This window comes from Ovis canadensis, chromosome 3, assembly GCF_042477335.2.
Source record: "Ovis canadensis isolate MfBH-ARS-UI-01 breed Bighorn chromosome 3, ARS-UI_OviCan_v2, whole genome shotgun sequence".
Lineage (NCBI taxonomy): Eukaryota > Metazoa > Chordata > Mammalia > Artiodactyla > Bovidae > Ovis > Ovis canadensis.
The window spans coordinates 151774713-151787631 of record NC_091247.1 but is presented as its reverse complement, the minus strand read 5'-3'; the positions used below and the strand labels follow the sequence as shown (position 1 = coordinate 151787631).

At 36.2% G+C, this 12919-nt stretch overlaps 1 protein-coding gene across 2 annotated transcripts in view; it reads left to right on the top strand.

Moving 5' to 3' along the window:
* The window catches only part of CNTN1 (contactin 1), a 421509-nt gene that overhangs the window by 363475 nt on the left and 45115 nt on the right, over nt 1–12919 (top strand). For both annotated transcript variants that reach the window (XM_069584608.1, XM_069584609.1), the window contains 3 exons: nt 713–899; nt 8461–8573; nt 9344–9500. In XM_069584608.1, coding sequence (XP_069440709.1) covers nt 713–899; nt 8461–8573; nt 9344–9500 — 457 coding nt within the window. The remainder of the gene's footprint in view (nt 1–712; nt 900–8460; nt 8574–9343; nt 9501–12919) is intronic.

The window sequence follows — 12919 nt, the reverse complement described above, 5'->3', positions numbered from 1 at the left end:
ATAATTATAGATTTTTTAATCAAAAATTTATTTGAGGAATGAAAATTATAATTCATGGTTTTAACTTAAAATTTAAGAGCCTATGAAGGGTGTCATTGATATGCTAGATGGTAAAAGTAATCATTTCTAATCACCACATGAATGAAATTTTTAAAAACATTTTAAAGATAAATAATTTCTGCAACCAGTTATTAGGTATAATATTTCTCTGATAGCTGGTCTCTATATAGGTTCAAAGAAGATTCTTTTACCTATTTCTGAAATAAGCTAGCTGAAAATAATTATGCTAGCCTGTTTTAGACCACGTGGTTGTTTTTATCAGTGACCCTTGACAAATTTGCAATCATATAAAAAGAAATAAAGCAGAAAACCAATGATATAAATTATTGTGTCAAATGCTTCTAAACAGAGACCAGTTTTATGTTTTTGAGAGCAAACCTTATGCAAAGTTTTTTGGCTTTTTCTCTTTTTTCATCTGTGTATGGCTATTTCAGGCCTCGAAGTGAGGCTTTAATTTGTTTTCGACATCTTTAATCAGATCTGCATTATATGCTTTGCCATAGTCTAAGACTGATAGAAATGGAACAGCAAGTAACATTTGAGAATCTGATGCCCAGCCATCATCAATGGTGTCATAACAAGTTGAAAAGAATTTTTTACAACTGAAGTGTCTGAATCATGAAAAAACTTTACTTAACTTGCATGTTTGCAGATTCGGTACTGGGCTTCCCATGACAAAGAAGCAGCTGCACACAGAGTTCAAGTTGCTAGCCAAGAATACTCGGCCAGGCTGGAGAACCTTCTGCCTGACACCCAGTATTTTGTGGAAGTCAGGGCGTGCAATAGTGCAGGGTGTGGACCTCCCAGTGATATGATTGAGACCTTCACCAAGAAAGCACGTGAGTCTCAATATTTGCATTACATGCTTGCCAAAATTCCCAATTGATTGAATGATACAGTTACAGGTGAGAAAAATTTACTATCTAGCAATCTGAGCACATTTGGGTTTCAGTTTTAGCCTTTAAAATCACACAAGTTTTAAAATACAACAAAAACATTGTTAGTTATTGTAGATGAAAAATGTGGCAGATACTTTCACTAATTAATATCCATTTCAGAAATAAAATTGCAGAACCTCCTTTTCTAAAGACTATCTACAAAATCTTGCATCATTAGATAATTAGTTTATTATTTTAAACTTGATTTTATAAGAATGCATCAATAGCATGAGAAAATGAAAACTGTAATTTTTCTTTGCTTTGATTTATGTCATCATTGTACAATGCAAATGCAAGTTAAATTTTGAAGTATTATCTTCACTCTCTTATTACTGTATGTTCTCATTGTTAATATAATAAGACCTCCTGCCCTGCTCACCTTTTCTGCTCATCCTCATCTCCCTTGCTTCACTATGAGAGCTCCTTCTTGAAATTAAGTTGAACAAATAGAAGAAGAGAATTTATATTCAGAATCCTGGGAAGTTTCACAAGAATTTGAAGACATTATTACCATTAGAGTTTGGAAATTTATTTGGGTGAAAAGATAGTCCTAATGGTATAACAGAGCATGGAGGTAGGATTCAGACTTTGGTATCAAAGAGGGGTTTCAAATTTGTCTCTATCACTTACTCAATTGTGTATGGGTAGACATATTACTTCAATATTTAAACATCAACTTTGTAATTTATAAAAAGAGAATTCATTCCTTTGTTATTTTTTCAATTTATTAATTTATCAAAAGTATGCTATGTGCCCTCGACAGCTCTAGTTATTGAGGATAGAGAAAAGATCAAGCCAGACCCAGATCCTCTTCTCACAGAATTTAACAAACTAATGGCAAGAGAGGGAGAGAGAGAAGGAAGGAGAGAAAAATATGACAAATAAATATGATAACATCAAATGACAGAGCAATAGATTAAATAGATAATAAGGGAGGAGGAGACCAAGATGGCAGAGCAGAGGACTTGAGCTCACTTCCCTCAATGAACACATCAAAAACACACCTACATGTAGAGCAATTCTCTCTGAAAACAAACTGGAGGCTATTGGAAATACTCTTCTACAATCAAGGCTCTTAAGTAAGATCTACATAGAATCAAGTTGAAAGGGAGAAGTAATCAGGTTGGGACCATAGCCCTAGCAGGGGACATAGAAGTGGAAGGGGGATATCCCAGACTCAGAGATCCTCCCTGGAGAGTGGTTTGAGCCACATCTAAGGTTCCCCAACCATGGAATCCAGTACCAGGAAGATGAGTCCCAACAGCAGATTTCAATAGTGGTGGGACTTATAAGATGGCTGTAGAAAAATAAAATCTCATTCATGAAGAGAAAAATCTGCTGGAATGATTTCCTGGGACAGCCCCAGCATATGTCCCAGCCTGTACCAGATGCCTTCTTCAGAACAACTCCCCAGTAAAACAAAAGCTACATTGCCAAGGAGATTGTGCAACTGTGGGGGATAGAACTGGCAAAGAACAAGCACTGGATCTGAATGGAGCAAAGAAAACCATTGCTTGTGCTCACAGAGGCTGTGAATTGGGAGCTGTCTCAAGCTCTGACTGTCTTGCCAGGACTGTCTTATCTCATGCTCTAGCCTGCTCTGGGCACCCACTCTAGTACCCTTGCTCTAGCAGTGCTTAGCCCTGGGGGCAAAGATGCCATTGCTGGGGGGGAGAGGGAGAGCACATTTAAAGGGAATGAAACCAGCTTAAACTTGACCCTCAAGCCTTCTGCTCCAGCACCTTGGGACCCAAAACTACCCCCAGTAGAATGGTGATGGCCACTGAACATAGGAAAAGTTCCAGCTCCCATCTACCTTTGGATAGAGCACTTCCATTTCAGCCCCATATCCCACCAGCATGCTCTAGGAAAATATGTGATCTGTGCTAATTATAGATCCAGCTCTCCCACCAAAGCCACTGGGCATACGCTGACTGATAGAGCAACTACAACATAGGAACACACTTTCAAGAACTGGATAGAAATACAGTTGAGCTATTTCAAATACTAAAAGATGACACTGTTAAAGTGCTGCACTTAATATGCCAGCAAATTTGGAAAATTCAGCAGTGGCCACAGGACTAGAATGGCTCAGGTTTCATCCCAAACCCAAAGAAAGGCAATGCCACAGAATGTTTAAACTACCTCACAATTGTGCTCATTTCAAGTTCTAACAAAGTAATGCTCAATATCCTTCAAGCTAGGATTCAATAATACATGAACTGAGAACTTCCAGATGTACAAGTTGGATTTAGAAAAGGCAGAGGAATGAGAGATCAAATTGCCAACATCCATTGGATCATAGAAAAAGCAAGGGAATTCCAGAAAAAATATTTATGTCTTCCTTGACTACACTAAAGCCTTTAACTGTGTCAGTTCAGTTCAGTCGCTCAGTCGTGTCTGACTCTTTGCGACCCCATGAATCGTAGCACGCCAGGCCTCCCTGTCCATCACCATCTCCTGGAGTTCACTCAGACTCACATCCATCGAGTCCGTGATGCCATCCAGCCATCTCATCCTCTGTCGTCCCCTTCTCCTCCTGCCCCCAATCCCTCCCAGCATCAGAGTCTTTTCCAATGAGTCAACTCTTCGCATGAGGTGGCCAAAGTACTGGAGCTTCAGCTTTAGCATCATTCTGTCCAAAGATATCCCAGGACTGATCTCCTTCAGAATGGACTGGTTGGATCTCCTTGCAGTCCAAGGGACTCTCAAGAGTCTTTTCCAACACCACAGTTCAAAAGCATCAATTCTTTGGTGCTCAGCCCTCTTCACAGTCCAACTCTCACATCCATACATGACCACAGGAAAAACCATAGCCTTGACTAGATGGACCTTAGTCAGCAAAGTAATGTCTCTGCTTTTGACTATACAATCTAGGTTGGTCATAACTTTTCTTCCAAGGAGTAAGCGTCTTTTAATTTCATGGCTGCAGTCACCATCTGCAGTGATTTTGGAGCCCCCCAAAATAAAGTCTAACACTGTTTCCACTGTTTCCCCATCTATTTCCCATGAAGTGATGGGACCGGATGTCATGATCTTCGTTTTCTGAATGTTGAGCTTTAAGCCAACTTTTTTTGCTCTCCTCTTTCACTTTCATCAAGAGGCTTTTTAGCTCCTTTTCACTTTCTGCCATAAGGGTGGTGTCATCTGCATATCTGAGGTTATTGATATTTCTCCCGGCAATCTTGATTCCAGCTTGTGCTTCTTCCAGTCCAGCGTTTCTCATGATGTACTCTGCGTAACTGTGTAGATCACAATAAACTTTAAAATTCTGAAAGAGATGGGAATATCATACCACCTTACCTGCCTCCTGAGAAACCTGTATGCAGGTCGAAAAGCAACAGTTAGAACCAGACATGGAACAAGGAACTGGATCAAAATTGGGACAGGCGTAGGTCAAGGCTGTTTACTGTCACCCTGCTTATTTAACTTCTATGCAGAGTACATCATTAGAAGTGCTGGGCTGGATGAAAAACAAACTGTAATCCAGATTGCCAGAAGAAATAACAATAACCTCAGATAGGCAGATGCCACCACCCTTATGGCAGAAAGCAAAGAGGAACTGAAGAGTCTCTTGATGAAAGTGAAAGAGGAGAGTGAAAAAACTGATTTAAAATTCAACATTCAAAAAACTAATGGTATCCAGTCTGATCATTTCACAACAAATAGATGGGGAAACATTGGAAACAGTGACAGACTTTATTTTCTTAGGCTCTAAAATCACTGTGGATAGTGACTGCAGCCATGAAAATAAAAGACACTTGCTCCTTGGAAGAAAAGCTATGACCACCTTAGACAGCATATTAAAAAGCAGAGACATTACTCTGCTGACAAAGGTCCATCTAGTCAAAGCTATGGTTTTTCCAGTAGTCATGTATGATGTGAGAGTTGGACCATAAAGAAGCCTGAGTGCTAAAAAATTGATGCTTATGAACTGTGGTGATGGAGAACACTCTTGAGAGTCCTTTGGACTGCAAAGAGATCAAACCAGTCAATACCAAAAGAAAGCAAGCCTGAATATTCATTGGAAGGAATGATGCTGAAGTTGAAGCTCCAATCTTTTGACTACCTGAGGCAAAGAGCTGACTCATTTGAAAAGACCCTGATGCTGCAAAAGATTGGAGGCTGGAGGAGAAGGGGACAATAGAGGATGAGATGGTTGGATGGTATCACCAACTTAACGGACATGAGTTTGAGCAAAGTCCTGGAGATAGTGAAGGACAGGGAAGCCTGGCATGCTGCACTCATGAGGTCGCAAATAATCAGACATGACTGAGCAACTGAACAACAAGAAGTGTTTCACCTAATTTCAGAGTCTGAGAAACTTAAACCTGAATACAGAGGAATTAGGAATAGTTTAAAAGAATAAGGAAAAATATCCTTAAAAAATGACTAATAAAAAGAGGTAAATAATTTACCAGATAGAGTTTGTCATTAGTAATAAGAATACTAACTGAACTTGGGAAAACAATAAATGAAGACAGTGAAAATCTTAACAAGAATTAGGAAATATAGAAAGGAATAAGTCACAACTGAAGAATGCAATGACTGAAATGAAAACTAGATGGAATTAACAGCAAACTATGTGATACAAAAGATCTGGAAGACAGAATAATGGAAATAACCCGATCAGAACAGCAAAAGAAAAACAGACTTTAAGGGACTAGTTTAAGGGACCTCTGTGACAACATCAAGCATAGCAACATTTTTATTATAGAGCATTCCAGAATAAGAAGAGAGAACAAGGCCAAAATATATTTGATTAAATTATGGCTGAAAATTTCCAAACCTGAAGAAGGAAAGAGATATCCAGATACAGGAATCACAGAGGATTCCAAACATGATGAACCCAAGGAAACCTAAGACATATTATAAAGAAAATGGCAAAAGTTAAAGAGAGAATTTTAAAGTCAGTAAGAGAGAAATAAAAAAAAATCACATACAAGGGAACCTCCATAAGACTATTACCTGACATTTCTACAGAAACTTTGCAGGCCAGATGGGAGTTACCTAATATATTTAAAGTGCTAAAAGGGAAAACCCTACAAACTAGGATATGTTATTTACTATGGTTATCAATCAGAATTGAACAAAAGATAAAATAAGCAAAAACAGAGTTTATCAATACTAAATCAATCTAACAAAACTTTTTAAAGAATCTTCTCCAAGTGGAAAAGACAAGGCTACAATAAGTAGTAAGAATTGATAGAAAAGAAAAAAATCCTACTAGTAAAGTCAAATATATAGTAAAGGCTGTGGATCGAGCACTTGAATAAGCAACTATGAAGATTATAAAAAGAAATTATAAAATTAACTATAACCACAATAGACTATTAAGGGTTAAACATGCAGAAGTGAAATATGACATCAAAACACAAAACTTGCAAAGGAGGTTTAAAAAGTAGATATCTTAGAATGTGTTTGAACTTAATCAGTTTAAGACAGGCAGATATATTCATAGGTCAACATATATGAACTCCATGGTAAGTACAAATCAAAACCCACAATTATACACACAGAAAAACTAGAGAGATAGGAACACAAGCATGCAAATAAAGAAAATCATCAAACCACAAGGGAAGAAACTAAAAGAACAGAGAAGTGCAGAAACAACCAGAAAACAAGTAACAGAATGGCATTAAGTACATGTCTATCAATAATCATTTCAAATGTCAATATGCTAAATGTTCTAATCAAAAGACATAGAGTGAAATAAAAGACATAGAGTGAAAAAAAAAAAAGGCATAGAGTGGTTGATTAAGTAGAAAAAAAGCCCCATGTATTTGATACTTTCAAGAGACTCACTTTAGAGCTAAAGATACACATATACTGAAAGTGAGGAGATGGCAAAGATATTTCATGCAAATGGAAACTAAAAGGGACTAGGGTTACAGGATTCAGAGGTACAAGCTGCTGTATATAAAATAAATAAGCTACAAGGATATATTGTATGGCATTGATATACAATTACATAGCTGCTATTTTATAACTTTTTAAAGTGGTATAATCAAAAATATGAATCACTGTTGTACACCTGAAACTAATATGGTAAATCAACTACAATTCAATTAAAGATAAGTTATACATAAAACCCAAGAAATAACCAAATATGAACATTTAAAATGGCTTGGGTGGGAGCCAAATTCTAATCGGATAGTTGGGAATGTCCTTTTAGAGAAGACCCTATTTGACCTAGGATATGAGTAATAAGAAGGAGGACTTGGCTGAGGAGATTCTATCAGGCAGAGAAAATAACGAGTACAAAGCCTTTACATGAGAGGAGTTTGGTGTGTTTTAAGTGTAGAAAAGACAATGGTTCCAGCTCTGAATTGTGGAGGAGTCATATGAAGCAGGGTCTTACAGATCATAGTAAGGAGTTTAAACTCTAAGTGTCATAAGAAATCACTGGACAATTTTAAGGCAGAGAGTGATATCACATATATATATATATATATATTTAATTTTCTGCCTCCTGGGTAAACAAGGAACATGGTAGAATAAGAGGGAAAGCTGTATAGCCAATTAGGAGACCTTTTTTAATATTCAAGGAAGAGCTGATGGTGACCAGAGATAGAAAGGGATAGAAAGAAGCAGAAAATTTTCTGCAGGCAGAGTTGATAGTTTTCAGCTAATTTGTATGTTGGCAATGAATGAAACAGAAGATTGAATAGATTTTGGCTTGAAACATTGGGAGTTTGGTTGTGCCATTTAGTAAATTTGGGAAATAGAGAAAGGTAGATTTAAAGGGTACATAGTAAATGTCTGTCTTGATTATATTGCATTTGGGAAACCCTTTAGACATTGAGGAGGATATAGGAAGTTGGACACATATCTGTACAAGTTGAAAGATTACCTTGAGACAGAATCGTATGTATTTAAAGCCATAGGCCCAGATGTAAGGTTTGGGGAGATTTATACATAGAGGAGAGATGAGTTCCCAGGATCAAGTCCTAAGTCTTCCCAACATTGGGAAACTTGGCAGAGGTCATGGAGCTAGCAAAGAATGATTAATGAGAAGGAGCAACCTGAGAGACAGGAGGAAAGATTATAAGAGATTATTAATTTAAGAAAATATATTCAAGAAAGAATTAGAAGGTTAATTCTCTGAAATGCTGTGAAAATGTCAAACTTGAATAAAAAAGTGACATTAGATTTGGCCAACTGGAGGTGACTGATGACCTTGAGAATAGCAGTTTCTAAAGAGTGGTGGAAAAGAGACAACCAACTGAAGGTTGCTGAGAAGAGAATATGAGATCATTATATTACCTTACCTCCCAGGGCCACGAGGTACATTAAATAAAACCATGGATGCAGAGCACAGGGCCAAGCACGTAATATAGACATCAAAATCAGCTATTTTTATCCCCATATCACTATCAGTGTTCTGATTCCTGATGTGATGCAGCTTGCAGAGCTGAAGTTGCATGTGGTTACCATCAGCAGCATATTGTTACTTTTACAGCTCCAAGCCAGCCTCCGCGGATCATCAGTTCCATAAGGTCTGGTTCACGCTACATAATCACCTGGGATCATGTGGTTGCACTGTCGAATGAATCTACAGTGACGGGATATAAGGTATACAAAAGATTACTAGATTATTTCCTACACAAGCTTCATTCTTATAAAGAGTGATTGGTAATTGTTTTTTTTATTGTTGTTTTGTCAAAACCCATCCAGCTCTTATTCTAGTTGTGTAGTGGAATCAGATGACATAGTGCTATGATAAATTTTGAAATGAGAAAAGATCTTCAGTGAATTCCAGGAAAATACAATATCAAGTGAACAAAATAGAATAACTACTTTAATGAATAGAATTATTAGAATAATTAGTGTTTAAGGAAGAGAGGAAGAATCGATATTTGCTTGGCAGTGATTAAGATAATGTTGCCAAGCATATAGTGAATTCTTTGATGTATTGAGGCACCCTCTGTAACTGAACAAAAATGGAAAAAAAAGATTATTTCTATAAATTATTTATATCACTATCACATTTTTTAATGGATACCAAATTTTAGGAATAGTGTGAAAAATTCTAATTGTGAGGCAATTTTTTAGATTATTTCAATATATTGAAAGAGCCCTCATTTTATACCTTTTTCATTAAAAAATACATTTTTAATCTCTATTTTAGATAGTTTCAAAAAATGAAATTCAGATGCTTAGCCTAAAATAAATAAAATCTATGTGATTTAAAAATAATATGGATTTTTTAGCTAGTTTACACATAGCTTCTTAATATTTTTTTAAATTATTATAAGTGTAAGCATATTTATTCAAATTTAGTATTAGGGAATTGGTTCACTATTACCCATTTATTAAATAGTTATATTCTGAAACTTTTAAAGGTACTCTATAGACCTGATGGCCAGCATGATGGCAAGCTGTATTCAACTCATAAACACTCCATAGAAGTCCCAATCCCCAGGGATGGAGAATATGTTGTAGAGGTTCGTGCACACAGTGATGGAGGAGATGGAGTGGTGTCTCAAGTCAGAATTTCAGGTAAGCACATTTTTATTAAGTACTCATAAGTTTCTAGGCCCATATGGGTTCCCAAGTACAAATGTGGGACTGATATTCCCACTAATATCAGTATTATTTGTAAGTAGATTTGAAATGTTAAAGATGCCCTGAAATTTAATATTTGTCCCCTTATGTGTCACAAAAGTACATTGGCAACATATCAGATACTTACTTATTATTATCTGAACATCAAAACACAATGGCATTTATTAAAATAATAAATAATAATATACAAACTTATACAAATAATATTATCCAAAGATAATAATATCCAAACTTCTCTAATATCAAAAGAAAATTCATTGGACTACTATTAATATTTTCCTAAACACTCTTTCCTTACCTTACATATATTAGCATAATAATAAGAAAGATAGTAGATGACAATTCTTTCTTTACCAATATATCTATTTGTCTCAGTATAGCTATTCCTTTTCTGAAAACTCTATTTTCACAGCATTGGTTAATTTGAAATAGATATGTAAGGCATTGATTTTTTTCCTCTATTTGGATTTGTAAAACTCTACTAATTTTTTAAAATTTTGTTGCTTTTCTCTCACTCTGTACACATGGTTTAGTTTATACTGGATTAAAATCAATGTTATTTTGAGAATTTTATGAGACTATGAAATTCTAGAAGATGCTAAATCAAAGATGGAGTAATTGATTTAGAAGAAAATTTGATGATATATAATTAAATAGATGAATATGCTATACTTTAACCTAATAAAAAGTCCTTTAAAACAATGCCAGCATTTTTTGTCCAAACATAACTATACAAAGAAACTGTTGAATTAACATGAAATGTCAGATGTTAGGTAAATAGTACAATTCGAGACTTTAAAAAGATGTTTGGATTTATTTGCAAATTATTTAAATTATTTGCAATGAGAAAAGCATAAAAATATGAATGGAAATTTTATGTTTTCATATGAATTTAAATTATTTACATTAAAAACAATTTAGTTTAGACATTGTTATTATGTCTTTTTAAAAATTTAGAAATTTCAAAAAATGAAAGGAAAATAAAATAAATAGTCATATTCCAAACACTCTAACTGCTTAACTAATGTTCAGTGGAATTTGCTTTAAGTTACCCTATAGACATTTGTAATTTCATGTGTGGGCTTTTATTGAATATATCCTGTCGTATCCAGATTTTATCAATTATGTTTCATGAACATGGAAAAATTCATGAGTTTTATTTAAAATCTCTGTAGCTCAAACGGTAAAGAACCTGCCTTCAATGCAGTAGACCTGGGTTCGATTCCTGGGTCTGGAAGGTCTTCTAGAGAAGGGAATGGCAATCCAGTCGAGTATTCTTGCCTGGAGAGTCCCATGGACAGAAGAGCCTTGTGGGCTATAGTCCGTGGTGTCGCAAAGAGTCAGACACGACTAAGCAACTAACACTGCGACTACTATTCTCTCAAACAAATGTGCAAAATTATCTACCCATTTCAGTTTTTTCTATCATAAATAATACTATTTTCACTGCATTTTTATAAATCTTTCTGCAGGTTAAATTTAAATAATCTTCCTGAAGGTTAAATTCAAACAATGAGTTAAAGAGTTTTACTTCTATATTTCAAATTTTCTTTGAAAATATATATCAACTGTGTTCCTATTATTATTGTGTATGAGTGCATTTTCTACTGCACCACTCCAACATTAGTCTCTATCTTTTAAGTCATCACTATTTTGATAGGAGAACACGGCATCTTTGTATTTTTGAAACTTTTCCAAATTTTGAACTTGGATAGCACACAGATTCAATAGTTTTACACTTAGAAGGGCTCCTTCACAAAGGGAAATTATTTTGAAAGTGATAAAATGCAAAAAATCCTGAGTAAGTTACTTTTGAAAACTGACCTTCCCTCTCTAGAAGCCAGACAGTGGCATGCTGTTCATTTTCACCCTTGATGTGTTCCTAAAGTGAAGCAAAAGGTAATTTCTGGGATTTAAACTACAGAAGTTTGTAGCAGTGACAGTAGCATCAGTAGAGTTGTAACCAGTGATGTTCTGGTAAATGTTGAACAATTGACCCTCTGAAGGAGGGAGGAAGCCCTGGTGCATAGTGTTTGCCAATTTTTATGATGTAAATATTTTCATCATGTCTGATTTCAAGCTTGCTACATGATGTCCCTAAACATGGAGTTGGAAGGAGGTGCTCGGGAGCACAAGTTTCCCTAGTGGCTCAATGGTAAAGAATCTCCCTACAATAAAGGAGATGTGGGTTCAGTCTCTGGGTGGAAAAGATCCCCTGGGAAAGGAAATGGCAACCCACTCCAGTCTTCTTGCCTGGGAAATTCCATGGACAGTGGAGCCTGATGGGCTACAGTCAATGGGATCACAAAGAGTTGGACACTTGGCGACTAAACAACAAGCTCAGGAGCACACTGTGATAGGATTGTCACCATCCAGATGCAATAGGCATAACCTCATGAGCACTGATGAAGATGAACTGCTGTAGAGTGATGAGAGTGAAAGTGTAATCCACACAGCTGGCAGATTCCTTACCAGCTGAGCCACCAGGGAAGCCCGAGAACACTGGAGTCCGTAGCCTATCCCTTCTGCAGGGGATCTTCCCCACCCAAGAATCGAACCGAGGTCTCCTACGTTGCAGGCAGATTCTTTACCATCTGAGCTACCAGGGAAGCCTAGGGAAGGGATTCCCTCCTACCTCAGTTGGTATAGAATCTGCCTGCAGTGCCCGAGACCCGGGTTCAATTCCTGGTTTGGGAAGATCCCCTGGCAAAAGAAGCAGCAACCCACTCCAGTATTCTGGCCTGGGCAGTCCATCCGACAGAAGAGCCTGGTAGGCTACAGCCCATGCAGTCGCAAGAGTCGAACATGACTTAGCGATTAAAACCAACCAAAGCGATGAAGCTGAGTATTTACTATCTTTGTTCTAATTTTTTTCAATTAACTAATAAGTTTACATAGTTTCAATTTTAAGAACAGCATTTTAAACAACCCACTCACAAATTTCCTTAAAATGTAACAGTCACCTTTTGGCAGGTAGTATGGACCAGCTGCAGCACACCAAGTTTATAGTCTGATTTCAGGGTGTAAATGGCCCGTGTACAGAAGACACAGAGTATGATTTTTTAGAAACTTGAAATATACTCAGAAGAGTTTCCTTTTATTGCTAAATAATAGAAAATATTTTTATTAATGCAGAATTTCTGTTATTTATCTCTTAATTTGGTCAGAACTGTACCAAAAAAAAACCCCTCAAAAACCTGTAGACTTAATATTAAGAGATACCAGGTATTTTATGAACACACCATTCTAGAATTTTATCATGTATTATTTTCAAGTTATTTGTAATGGGAAAAGCATTTGAATACATATGAAAATGTTAGACTTTTAGTTAAGTTTAAAAAACTCCCAGTACT